The sequence below is a fragment of the Microtus oregoni genome, unplaced genomic scaffold, assembly GCF_018167655.1.
Source record: "Microtus oregoni isolate MIOR12 unplaced genomic scaffold, Mior012 000077F_ref0000221, whole genome shotgun sequence".
In the NCBI taxonomy this organism is placed as follows: Eukaryota; Metazoa; Chordata; class Mammalia; order Rodentia; family Cricetidae; genus Microtus; species Microtus oregoni.
This window is the reverse complement of record NW_024544029.1, coordinates 6,398,456-6,411,771: the sequence shown is the minus strand read 5'-3', so window position 1 is coordinate 6,411,771 and position 13,316 is coordinate 6,398,456. Positions and strand designations below refer to the sequence as shown.

At 51.0% G+C, this 13,316-nt stretch overlaps 1 protein-coding gene across 3 annotated transcripts; it reads right to left on the bottom strand.

The window, feature by feature from the left end:
• Positions 1-2: 2 nt before the first annotated feature.
• Mcrs1 (microspherule protein 1) lies at positions 3-9,359 on the bottom strand. 3 transcript variants are annotated; one of them, XM_041642515.1, is made up of 15 exons: positions 9,228-9,359; positions 7,821-7,940; positions 7,200-7,338; positions 6,690-6,828; positions 5,981-6,139; positions 5,717-5,826; positions 4,463-4,571; positions 4,062-4,200; positions 1,821-1,896; positions 1,516-1,544; positions 1,334-1,426; positions 1,093-1,175; positions 855-942; positions 498-625; positions 3-406 (listed from the first exon to the last, which is right to left on the bottom strand). In XM_041642515.1, exons 2-15 carry the CDS (start codon positions 7,828-7,830, stop codon positions 320-322), a joined length of 1,389 nt encoding a protein of 462 aa, XP_041498449.1. In that variant the 5' UTR covers positions 7,831-7,940; positions 9,228-9,359; the 3' UTR covers positions 3-319. The 3 variants fall into 3 exon arrangements, with proteins under 3 accessions (XP_041498449.1, XP_041498450.1, XP_041498452.1); XM_041642516.1 differs by lacking the exon at positions 9,228-9,359 and adding an exon at positions 8,974-8,992; XM_041642518.1 differs by lacking the exon at positions 7,821-7,940 and having other exon boundaries at positions 9,228-9,343.
• Between the last annotated feature and the right edge of the window lie 3,957 nt (positions 9,360-13,316).

Here is a 13,316-nt window from a genome sequence, read left to right as displayed (position 1 = left end):
ACTTTGGAACTCAGTGCTTTTTATTTACAAAAAGAAAAACAAAAAAGAAGAGTCTAAAGCTGACCCACTGGAGACACAGGAGTGATGTGGCAATGATGGGGGCTCTGGCTCTGGGGAGGCTCAGGGGTCCTAGCCTCTCTTGCTTCCCCATGGTGATTCCCACCTTGCCTCAAAGGCTCAAATCAATGGGCCAGAAGTTGGGTCTCCACTACCCACTCTGGGTAGAAGGGTTTTCCAGGAGCCTGAGTTCCCAGCTCAAGGGAGCTGGAATGACAGGGGAAACTGAGGCTAGAGGATGCCCTGGTTTCTGCTACCCGCCTCATTGTGGTGTGATCTTGGCAGCCTCGGCCCGGATAAGGGCAATGAGGTCCTGGTTGATGAGGAAGACAAATCTCAGGCTGGCGATCTGGGCAGGAAAGACGGCTCAGTACAGAGGTGGAACAGGACATCCATGGACTGGACTGTCATGCCCCTGGCATGCTCCGTCCCCAACTCACCTCCACCACAGAGTTGTTGCTAAGCCTCCACTTGGAACCACACAGCACAGGCCGGCCATCGATATAGATAGGCCGCCGGCCCTCATTGGCAATGAAGAAGTCACCATTGTTTTTCAGCTTGATGACACCTGTGGAGGCAGAAAGGAAAACGAATGACAAGGGAGACAACCCGGAGAGAGAGCCAAGTGCCTTTCCGCTTCCTGGGGAAGAGGGTTTGAAGGCACTTCAGACCCCCTCAAGAGACCTCAGGGCACCAATTCCTTTGGCCTGCCTCACTGGCCCACGAGGGCTCTTGAGGCCCACGGCCCATGGCTGGAAAGTCCAGTGAGAGGCCGCTGGAGTGGCAGGAGGGTATACCTTGCTTGCGGGAGATCTTCCAGGCTGGACCTTCTAGAGACAGGTCCACATCGATCTGGTTGTCCTTGGTTGCTCTGCCCAGGGTGATCTGGGAAAATGGTGGAAGTGAGGGCTGGGACAGGGAATGAGGGAAAGGAGCCCCACATAGGCCAGGGAACAATGAGAAAACAAGGACTGGGCAGAGTAAGGGACAACAAGGACGGGTGCCTAGGCAGGGTGGGAACAGTGACTGTCTTACCTCACGAGAACGCATTAGGTATCGCACCATGCGGCCCCGCAACACGGCCAGGGTCTGGTTGTCGAAGTCTGGAGAGCTCATGCCTGAGGAAGAACAGAGTAAGCAAGTAGGAAATTCCCAGCCCTGCACCAGGGTGGGGAAGACAGGGACTGGGCTGGCAAACAGCATACCCAGATAGGGCAAGCAAAGGGGCTCGACGGGACAGATACCACAGAGAATGCTCTCTGGTCTCCAGCCTCACCTGTGATGCTGTCCACAAGCACCTGCCACTTATGCAGTTCCTGCTCCAGCTGCCGGATCTCTCGTTTCTGCCGCCGGTCAGCCACTGTCAGCTCTGAGGTGAGGTGAAGAAGGGACACTGATGCCACAAGCACCTTGAACTGATCCCCTCCACCCCCACTGTCCCCAGGAGGGCTGGCTTACCATGCTCCAGGACTTCGTCTCGCATGTCCCTGGGTGGTGAAAAGGGTGAATCAGGCCCACTATTAGGCCCCGGTACCTGGCCCACTAGGGCACCCCAGGCTCTTCAGCCTTGGGGCTCAGGAAGTTGTTTAAGGCCTGGCCTAGCCCTGGGACCAGGCGGGGAAAGGGAAGGCAGTGAGCTTAAGTGGCCCCCATAGGAGAGGGTGCAACAGGGTGGCTAGGCCCAGCAGCTGCAACTGAAGCTACGTCTGCTGGGCAGCCTGGTGTGCCCAACAAATTGGAGTCAACCCTCTCCAGGAACTCACTTGAGCTTACTGTCGTCAATCAGGTCCTCTGCATCAGAGAAGTTTAGCACTTGGTCCCCCTTAGGCAGTGGCTGCACTGAACAAACAACAGAGGAAGTGTAAATGTCGAGGTTCCTTCTCCAGCCCCGGCTGCCAACAGCCAGGCAAGCCGAGTAGCCAGGGTACCAGAGCCAGGGGGAGCACTGTCCCAAGCCAGCGACACTCTGACTTGATACAATGCGTCCTGGGACAGAGGTGGTTCAAGATGAGGGATCTACAGCTGATCTGCATGGGCTTGTGGTGCATGACACGCTCACCCGTGACATCTCATACTAAGCACGAGAGGACTGCTCAGCTCCCTGTACATGTGAGGGGTCAGAGACCAGGGGAGACTGCTCAGCTCCCCTGTATGTGAGGGGCAGCAGAGGGCAGATGCTCGGCACAGACAGGACCTAATGCGCTCCCCAGCCTTCTGGCCGCCCTAAGAGGCGTGCAGCACTGGAAAGCACAGGCCTGCAGCACTGCTTCCACTTCAACCTGTGGGGGTGACTCCTTATAGGCCATGAAGTTAGCTTTATTGCTGTTAAGAGATGAAACGGAGCAGGAGAATTAATATTAGAACCGAACGGTTATGTTCTGGAAAAATATTGTTTCATGAAAAGTTTTCAAGTTTCTGGTGAGAATAGAAGAAACTGAGGAGCCCAGAATATAAGAACTTGCGACTTCTGGCCAGCTGTGCCAAGACTGCAGTGGCGCTCCACAGCAGGGTAGCCAGCAGCCAGTTTGGGGGTTGGAGGGCTACACAGGAGGCCAGAGAATGGTGACAGAGGAGTAGGCTCTCTGGTCACTGCCACCAAGCTGCCTTCCATCAGATCCACCTGAAATCCATGACTAATGTGTGACCAACCGGCTGGCTAAGCCAAGGAAACCGTCTGATCCTTGGGACCCTGGGATCTAAGCAATGAGAAACTAATTCCCACACAAAGACTCTCGAAGGAAAAAAATTCTATAACCTTTAGATAAGGCTTTCAGTCAACAGAGTGACTTCCAAAACAATGGCAAAAGAGGCAGAATCTGGTGACACAAACCTAGAATTCCAGTTCTTGAGAGATGGAGGCAGGAGGTCAGCCTGGGCTGTAGAAAACCAAGACCCACAAACAAACAAAGAAAGAAATAAAGCCGGACAGTGGTGGCATATGCCATTAATACCATCACTTGATAGGCAGAGGCAGGGGGATCTCTGTAAGTTCCAGGGCAGCCAAGGCTACATGGAGAAATCCTGTCTCGAAAAACCAAAAAAACAATAAAAACAAAGACAAGCTGGCTTTAAAGCCATAGAAATAAATATCACCTAGCAAATGGTCTCTGTGAAGATTCAGTGACAGGTAAGACAGAAAGCTCCTGGAGCACTAAAACTTGTGGCTGTATTTTCCAAGGGCCTCATGCAGGAGACCATCTTTTGGAAGCAGAGCTGCAGGAGAATCCACAGTGAAGGGCTTCACTTTCCTAGTACGGGGAACTATGGTGGTGTGGTGCACTACACAGCAGGCAGTGGATTCAGGCAAGAAGAGTGTGCCCAAGCCACAGACACCAGGACCTGGGTCACCAGTCCCCCTACAGGCTTTCTGCAGCCTAACAAGATGGCTTTCCCAGTACTTCTCTGGAGAAGGGAGTTCAATGGTAAGAGGGTGGCAGAAAGCGCTCCAGCCCTCGGGGAAGAAGTAGATGCGGGCCTAGCTACCAAGTCCCACTGGAGAGTCCTAGGCCTAAATCACCTGACAACACACACTCCCTGGTCCACAACAAGGCAATGGGGGAGGGGGTGCAGTATGCTGACAGGACAACTGTAAAGGCAGTCATTATCTCTGAGGACATGAGAAAGAGGGAATAAAGACGGACACTCCCAGGCTGCTCCCGTTTTAATGCTACCTATAAATAATATACTAATGTATCGTTTGTGATGGCAAGATAAGTCAAGAAAAAAACAAGACCCAAAAACAAGAAGCAGTAATAACTGCTATTTGGACTTTAAGCAAAAGATACTAGGCAAGCTGGTCTCCCTTTCCATGACGCCAAAGGCCTTACCAGCTCTACAAGGAAGCAAGTTTTGTTGCTGAGTTTTTTTTTTTTTTTTTTTGCAAACCGAGGTGAAGAGGATACTAGGGGCTTCTGACACCGGCAGGCAGCTGTGCCCAGAGCACTTCACACAAGCTCTCCCACCTGAACACCTGGCCGCTCACACTGCAGTTCCTGGGGTGTTACCTGTCTGGTCCTCAAGTAGATAATACTGTTTCATGAGCTGCCAGTGGGCCTGCAGAGCCTTGGCAGTACGAGCCAGGTAGAAGGCATCAGGGTGTCTGTGTAGCAAGTCCTGGAAGGTTTCCAAGGTGGGCTGGCTGGTCTGGAGACAACAAATAAGCTTTTCATGCCAGGGTTTCCTCATTCCTGCCCCGTCCTTGTCCCCAAGCCCTCCCAAGGAACTGGAAGAAGCAACAGTCAACCAGGGGGTCAGGAATGGTTTCTCCCAAGACCCAGCACAAAGGTCCCGGCAGATGTGCTCATCTGCATGTGTGTGCAGACCACAGACAGGGCAGACAGGGCTCCCCACCCTGGTGGTTTTCCAAGTGGCCCAGCTAGTACTCTGTCCCAGTCCTCAACCTTACCGATCCTACTTTGCTCAGCAACTGCTCTTCAGCCTTGCTGAACAGGGCCTTGCTCTGAATGGCTGCAATGGCTTCTGGGTGCAATTGCCTCATGGCCTGGCAAGCCAGCCTGAGCATGGAAAGAGATGAAGGACAGAGCTGAACGGAGGGAGTCAAGTATTCTGGGGTTCCTACTCCCCCCCCCAAACCTATAAACCTTTGGGACTTAGAGATCCCAAGCCTAGAAGTCCTTGGTAGAAATAACCTGAGGCTTAGCACAGCACCGGGGCATGGTCCAGTGAATGAAGAGGCAACTCATTAAATGGAAGTCACATTCTCTAAAAACCCAGTGTGGTGGCACACGCTTGTAATTCCAGCCTGCAGAAGATGGAGGCAGGAGGACAGTTCAACGCTCAAGGCCAGTCTAGGCTATAGATAAGCTCCAAATCAGGCAGGTGTACAAAGTAAAACCTGGGCTCAAAACGGCGTACAAGAAAGAGCTGGGACGGGACAAGCTGTAACTCCTTCTAGCACTTCCCCAGTACACGGCTAACGCTGCACTCATTAACCACTGCTACTGTGCCCTTCTTCCCATGCTGAGGCCAGCCTGTATTCTGCCGTCTCTGGGCTATGGCTACAGCTACAATGGGTGGCAGGGCTGTGGAGGAGAGGATGGGTGCTCAGCATCAGCCTGAGCTCTGAGGACACTGCACTAAGTGACTGAGGAGCACGCTGCCTATGTGCATGAGCTTAGTGGGAATTCTGAACCTAGCAGGTCTAGGGACTCTTTTGTTTTGGTTCTCTTTTTTGTTTGTTTGTTTTCAAGGCAGGGTTTCACTGTGTAGCCATTGAGTTCAGGAACTCACTCTGTGTAGACCAGGCTGGCCTTGAACTCAGAGACCCACCTGCCTTTGCCTCCTGAGTGCTAGGGGCTCAGTTCCCTCTTCATATAAGGATCTATGAGAGGCCAGTGTGGAAAAGTTCAGAGGTGACCCTGGTGGACCTGGGGCTCCTGGCACCTGTGGCCATTTGTTTCCTATGCCACCTTCTCTATCGCCAGACTCTGCTGCTTCTTTCCACCTGGGACTAGAAGGAGCTAGAGGAAGGAGCTGCTCTGTGAACCTGGCAGGTCCCCAATTATCCCAGGGGACACAAGGCCCCAGACCTGCCTCCCAAGCCCTTCCTTTGGGCCCTGGTAGAATCTGGCTTTCCTATACCTAGTTCCAAATTTGGGTACCCCCAGCACCTCCCCTCTACTGGAGCTAGCCCACTTACTTGGAGATGACAGGGTCGTAGAGCAGGGCGTACCAACGCTCTTGAACTTCCCGAAGGGTGAAACGACAGCTGAACTTCACACCCAGGTGGACGGATGTCAGGTCATTGGTCTGCAAGACCCAGACTGGTTTGCTCCAGTCTCAGCACTGGGAAGAATCCTTCCCTTGGAAGCCATAGGGTCCTACGGAGCTAGTGTGGGGTTCGGGATTTGGAGGGTAGGGGAAGGGAGTCCCAGTCCCATGGTGGGGTTGGGGGGTGAACTACCTGCAGCACAGCATTGATGAGTAGAAGGTCGTCTGCAGGCTTCCAGCGGCCCAGATCCTTCGTCACCTGAAGTGGCTGTTTGCTTTTCTTCACACGCTTAGTGAGTCCAGGGGTTGGGGCAGGGCTGGGTGGCACAGGTGTGCTGGGGGCCTTGGATACCTGGGTACAGGGCAGGACCACAATAAACTCAAAGCTGGTAGCAGAAAAGCTAGGGCTTCCGACCTACTGCTTCACAAACTGTGACAGCTGCAGGCTCAGGGAACACCAGGGAGCCAAGCTGAGAGCTCAGCTTTCCAATACCCACCCCCACCAAATTACTTCTGCATAATTCTTGACCAGATGGGGTCTTCTTTCTGCTCGTGGTACCCTTGGGTTGAGAATGGAGGGTGGGTGGGGAGGATACCAGGGAACTACTCTTGCTGGTACACTGTCTGGGGCCAGAGTAATGCCACCTGGGGGTTATTTTTACACCCTGCAATGCTGGGAACAAGCTGTCTGCTCCCAGAATAGATACATGCTCCCTGCCTCCCACACCGAATGTGATACAGGATGCACTGGCAGAGTGAGGAGTGCGGCAAGAAAGGGAGTGGGGAAAGACAGAAGGGAGGGGCCTAGAGTGGGGGCGGGGCAGCTTGGTCCCCTCACAGCCTCATCTATCTGGGGAAACAGACTCCAGCACGCCTGGCCCCTTGCTGTACCAGTTCCTTACCTTCTTCTTCTCACTAGAGGAGGGCTCACTCCCTGAGCAGCGGCCCGACTCTCCTCCACTGGCCCCCTTCACCCGGGTGGAAGACTTGGCCAGGCTGCTCTCCACCAGCTCGTCATCAAATTTCTTCCTCTTGATGAACCTGTAGGAAGCCCTGCACTGTTAGCCACTGGTCAGCCCATCCAGCCTCCAAAGAGCGGGCTTCCAGTGGGCGCTAACTGCCCAGCTGCCTTCATTTCCACCAGCGCCTGGCTCAGTGCATAGGGAATGGCTATAAGCGAGTCCTGAGATGAGAGGCTACAGGTTAGAGATTGCAACCGCCACAGAGGCTGGTAACCCCTCTGCCTGTCCTGAATGTTACAGGGAGGGAACAGCAGGGAAATTTGGAAAGGAAAAGCGCCGGCTCTGTCTGGACCCAAGGCAGGGTCAGAGGGCCATTCCCAGCAAAGGTTAAAGCATGTGGTAGCTAATCCCACAAGCCCTCCCCTTCCCAGTCTCTCGGAACCCGGCTACCTGGAGGAGCTTCTCCGTTTAGGGATAGTACCCAGGGCCTGGGAGGAGGCTCGCTTCTGTCCTGCCAGTGACTCTTCATCCTCTGAACGGCTGGCAGTGCCTGATGCCATCAGGGATGAATCTAGCAGCCCCTGGGAATCTAGAAAAATAGAAATGGTGAACTCAGGCTTCCCAAGCACCCTCTGCACATGGGACCCCTTTTTTCAGCCCCCCACCCCACCTCCTGCTAGTCCCTTCAGCCCTTTCCCTGCCTCCTTGAGGCTCAAAGCTTCTAACGTGGGGTTTCCGGCCATCCAGATCCCGTCTGGGCTCAGACCTGGCCCAGACCTTCCACGCTGGGCAGTTCTCCCGGTGCCACCTGTCATGTTGCGCAGCACATGGCGCTCAGGTCAGACTGGTGATGCCGACACACCGGGCTCTGGGCATAACTGCTCCCTCTGCCATCAAAATGCAGCGTGCCAAAGAGCAGCAGCTCAGCAGCAGGTCAGTCAATTGTGGCTCTGCCAAGAGGTGCATGGGTGGTGCTGGCCCAGGGGGAGGTGGCAAGGCCCGGGGGCGGGGGTAAAATCAGCAGATGCTTGGTGCCCGAGCATCTGGGGAGCTGGCCTGGCCTCATACTACCTTTGTCCATCCTCTCACAGTCCCAAAGCCACTGGCTCCAAACCACAGGGCTAGGAGGAAGGGTCCCGCACGCTCATCCAAGGATTCTGACCAAGAGAGCTTAGAAGTTGAGTAGAGAGTCTGCAAAGGAGAAATAAAGCTCCCTCAGGCTCAGGTTTCTAAGGGGCCAAACCTACTTCCCACTTCCTGAACTTGCTCGTGTTTCCTGTCTCCTGAGGTAGGGAGGGCATATGTAGTGGGAAGAGGCATGAAGCGCCACTCCCGATTACACTTAACGATCAGTAGCTATTACCTAGTGTGATGGCTCCTGCCTTTAATCCCTGTACCAGAAAGCAGAGGCAGGTGGATCCCTGTCGAGTTTGAGGCCAGCCCGGCCTACCCAGCAAGCCAGAGCTATAAAGTGAGACCCTGCTTCAAATAATAGAAACAAAAATCTAAGTCACTGAGACCTTGGGGAGCATGATAAAAGCTGAAGACAAAAGACACACTCGGTTCAGAGACCCCTCTAATTTTACCAGCAAATCCCAAATGAAACATCTTGACTGTCAAAAAGAGAGTCAAGGGATTCCTGGCTCGCTTTTTTTCTTCAATGGCCCGCTCACAGCAGCAGCCCCAGCCCCTCTCCTAGGCCGCAGCCGGGGAGGGTAGACAGAATCCCGGTGTCTCACTACACCTTTCTCCCACTTCCATTTGCGGCTTTTATGTAAGTGGGTGCTGAAGATTAAAGTGGTCTGGGAACTGTGTGAATCCCCACTGCCTTGGCAGACCCGCCTCTAGCCCCAGGAAAACTCAGGGACAGACTTCCTGGAGGGCTGTCTGCAGGCCCCGCCCCTTCGGACTCTGGTGCCTCCCGGGGCAAAGTTCCGGGCTCTGCCCGGCAGGACGCTCCTCGCCCTGCTCCGCAGGTCACGGCCGGGGAACGCGGGCACCGCCGGAGAGGGGGAAGGTGCCCAGTCCCACACGCAACTGAAGCGGTCTTTGCCCTTCCTTCCCGTCCCTCCGCGCCCGTCCCGCGGGAGCCCACCCGAGGTGAGGGGTCAGTCCGGGGCTGTTTCAGGGACTCTGGAGAGAAGTGGTAATTTAGTCAGCGCTGCAGCACACAGTACTGCACCGATAAACCGCGATGCGCTCGCAGTCTGGCTCTGAGACCCACCGGCTGGTGACAGCGAACCAGGACCAACTCCCGGCCAAGTCTCACCCCACCTCAAACATGCCACCTTTGCGCATGCGTGGAACGCCGCAGGCCCGATTCTAGCTCGATCAGACTCACGCATGCGCAGATTTCTCGGGGCGATACCGGGGCGGGGCCCCGAATCTTGGGGGGGTTGTGCCCCGCGGCACATTGTGAAACTCCGTTTTGCCCCCAACTCTACTTAGAACACTAGGAGACGAACCGCGAGGTCTCACCATTCCTAGGCTGCCAGCTCCAACAATTTCTCCGCGGCGACTGCAGGAGCCGCAGGGCCAAAGCCGGTTTCCGTGAGAAGCATCTACTTCCGGGTTGTGAACGCGGGGTTGCGCGATCTTTTCCGGTTCGTGCTGGAACCGAGAGTGAAAGGGGCGTGGCTAGGTGGCCTAGAATAAACCATTTTGCCGGAAGCCGGAAGTGAAGATTTCCCAATTGGAAAAGGCACCTAGGGAGGCACCGGGCATTAATTGTAAGAGAATATATATATATATATATACATACATATATTTATATTTATAATTATATATTTATAATATATATTATATATAATTATAATATATAATTATATTATTATAATTATATTATATTTATAATTATATATAAAATATATATAATATATATATATTTTTTTGGTTTTTCAAGACAGGGTTTCTCTGTGGCTTTGGAGCCTGTTCTGGAACTAGCTCTTGTAGACCAGGCTGGTCTCGAACTCACAGAGATCCGCCTGCCTCTGCCTCCTGAGTGCTGGGATTAAAGGCGTGCGCCACCATCGCCCGGCCCGGCCAGTGTTTTTAGATAAAGTATTTTGTCAGGCCCTTTTGGGGAGCACAAGACTTGCTCAGGCAGGGAAGAATTGGCATACAGTATGGTAAGCAAGATTCATGTCTAAGAAGGAGAAGGAGCGGTGCCAGTCGGTTACATCACATGGACTCTGCCTTGACTGAGGGTCGTCGTGGGTGCTGGGAAACCAGCCGAATCACTTTCAGTGTCCCCTGAGAGAATATTGGGAAGAACTAGCTCCCAGAGAACGGAAAACGCTGGGAGTTCGGGCTGTGAGAGATGCCTGAGAAAGCTAGGGAAACCGGACTTTAGTAGTTCTGTTTGTTTCATGCCCACTTTGAGGGGCACAAAAAGGAGCTGTGGCAGGCGTAGCTCCTTGGAAGAGCTTTTGCCTAACGTGTCTGACTTCCTGAATTCAAGTGTCAAATGGACGACTTGCCCGTCTTCACCTTGACAGTTTTACGATTAACTCTTAGCTTCAAGTCTCCATTTAATTTACTGGGATTCTAAATACAAATTTATTTAATGAGTATGTACCTGCTTTATCTCCCCCCAAACAGATTTTTGTCATCTTGACATTAGCTAGAGTCATCTAAGGAGAGGGAACTACAACTGAGAAAAAGTCTCCATCAGATTGACCAGCGGGCTGGTCTGTGGGACATTTTCTTGGTTGGGATAGATGTGAGAGGGCTCAGCCTCCTGTGGGTAGTACTGTCCCTGGGCAGGGGTCCTGTTTTGTAAATAATAGCAGGGTTCACAAGCCTTGGAGAGTTTTCCTCCAGAGCTTCTGCTTCAGTTCCTGCCCTGCTTTCCTTGGTAACAGAGTGTGACTTGGAATGGAATAAACCCTTTCCTTCCCATGTTGCTTTTAGTAGTGGTGCCTTGGTCTCGGCAATAGGAAGCAAACTAGGACCCAGTCTGGTGGGTGGTGCTAAATAGAGTGTAGTTTAGTATCTATGCTGGATGAAAATTAATTAGGTGCTCTTCTCTAAGGGGCTCATTAAAAAAACAAACAAACAAAAAAAAAACTAGGAATTGAACACTTGGTGCATGCCAGGCAAGCGTTGTACCACCAAGCCACGTCACCTACCCTAACCAGGCATCGATCAGGGCGAAGAGCTGGGTTGCTATGGTCCAGTGTCTGTTAGTTGTTTTCTCCAGGCTGTGACAAAATGCCTAACAAAAGCAACTTAGGGCAAGAGGGGTTATTTTAGCTTACACTTTGAGGGCAGGGTTCAAAACATCCTGGCAGGAAAGGCACGGTGGCAGATTCATGGGGTGTCTGCTCCCTGTTGTGTCCACAGTTCTGAGGTGCAGAGAGATGAAGTATGGGTGCCCTAGCCCAGAGAATGGTGTCTCCTGCATTTATGGGAGGGCTTCCCATATCAGTTCAACCTCCAGAAAACAGCCTCACAGACACAGCCAGAGTGTTGTTTTCTAGGTGTCTCTAAATAAGGCAAAAATGACAAGTTCAAGGCCGGGTGGTGGTGATGCACGCCTTTAATCCCAGCACTCGGGAGGCAGAGGCGGGCAGATCTCTGGGAGTTCGAGGCCAGCCTGGTCTACAAGAGCTAATTCCAGGACGGGCACCAAAGCTTTAGAGAAACCCTGTCTTGAAAAAAGCCAAAAAAAAAAAAAAAACAAGTTCAACTATCACAGATGCACTCCTGACACTCAAGTTTATAACCTCTGTGTAGGAACTAACTGTTTGTGCCACTGGAGTTCTGCCAAATGTCTCTTTCCTTTCTTGTTTGTTTGTTTGTTTTTGAGTCAGAGTTTTCTATGTTCTATGTAGCCCTGGCTGTTCTATAACACACTATGTAGACCAGGTTGGTGGTGACACATGCCCTTAATCCCAGCATTTAAGATACAGAGACAGGGGAATCTGTGTTCCAGGTCAGCCTGGTTTACAGAGTGAGTTCTAGGACAGCCTGATCTGTTACACAGAAAAATCCTGTCTTGATTACCACCCCACACACAAAAATAAATAAAAATAAAAAAAATAATCTAACATTCCCTAAAGTCTCATGATCATTTTTTTTGACTGGCTGTAAGATTTATTACTGAACGTGATTGGGGGTGGGTATAGGAGAGCACAGTGGAAGCCATCAGGACTGCATTGTCTGCCATTTGCCCAGGGGATTGTAATTGGGGAGTTATTTGATCCCATAACCATCAGGGATAGCTGGTTCTCAACTATTATGTCTTCAAATTCATCTGCATGAAACTTGGTAAAGCCACAGATTCAATGCAATGCCCATCAAAATCCCAGCAAAATTCTTCAAAGACCTCAAAAGAACAGTACTCAACTTCATATGGAAAAGCAAAAAATCCAGGATAGCCAAAACAATCCTGTACAATAAAAGAACTTCTGGAGGCATCACAATCCCTGACTTCAAACTCTACTACAGAGCTACAGTACTGAAAACAGCCTGGTATTGGCATAAGAACAGACAGGAGGACCAATGGAACTGAATAGAAGACCCGGATATCAATCCACACATCTTTGAACACCTGATCTTTGACAAGGAAGCAAAAAATATCAAATGAAAAAAAGAAAGCCTATTTAATAAGTGGTGCTGGCATAACTGGATATCAACATGTAGAAGAATGAAAATAGACCCGTATCTATCACCATACACAAAACTGAAGTCCAAATGGATCAAAGACCTCAACATAAAGCCAGCCACACTGAACCTTATAGAAGAGAAAGTGGGAAGTACACTTGAACGCGTTGGCACAGGGAACCACTTCCTAAATATAACCCCAGCAGCATAGAAACTGAGAGGAATAATTAATAAATGGGACTTCCTGAAACTGAAAAGCTTCTGTAAAGCAAAGGACACAGTCAACAAGACAAAACGACAGCCTACAGAATGGGAAAAGATTTTCACTAACCCCACATCAGACAGAGGTCTGATCTCCAACATATACAAAGAACTCAAGAAATCGGACACCAATTACACATTACAAAATTACACATAATCCAATAAAAAAATGGAGTAAAGACCTAAACAGAGAGCTCTCAACAGAGGAATCTAAAATGGCTGAAAGACACTTAAGGAAATGTGCAACATCCTTAGTCATCAGAGAAATGCAAATCAAAACAATTCTGAGATTCCATCTTACAACCAAAAGAATGGCCAAGATAAAAACACTGATGACAACTTATGCTGGAGAGGTTGTGTGGAAAAAGTGAACACTTCTACATTGCTGGTGGGAATGCAAGCTGGTACAACCCCCTTTGGATGTTACTGTGGCGATTTCTCAGAAAATTAGGAAGCAGCCTTCCTCAAGACCCAGCAATACCACTTTTGGGTATGTATCCAAAGGATGCTCAATCGTGCCACAAGGACATGTGCTCAACTATGTTCATAGCAGCTTTGTTTGTCATAGCCATAGGTAGATACATATGGGATCTAATATGCGTTATATATAATAGATGGTTTCTATTTCTGATTATTTGATATAGTTGGATAAACAGCAAAGTTAATTCTGAATTATCTAAAACAAGTTCAGCAGTTTCA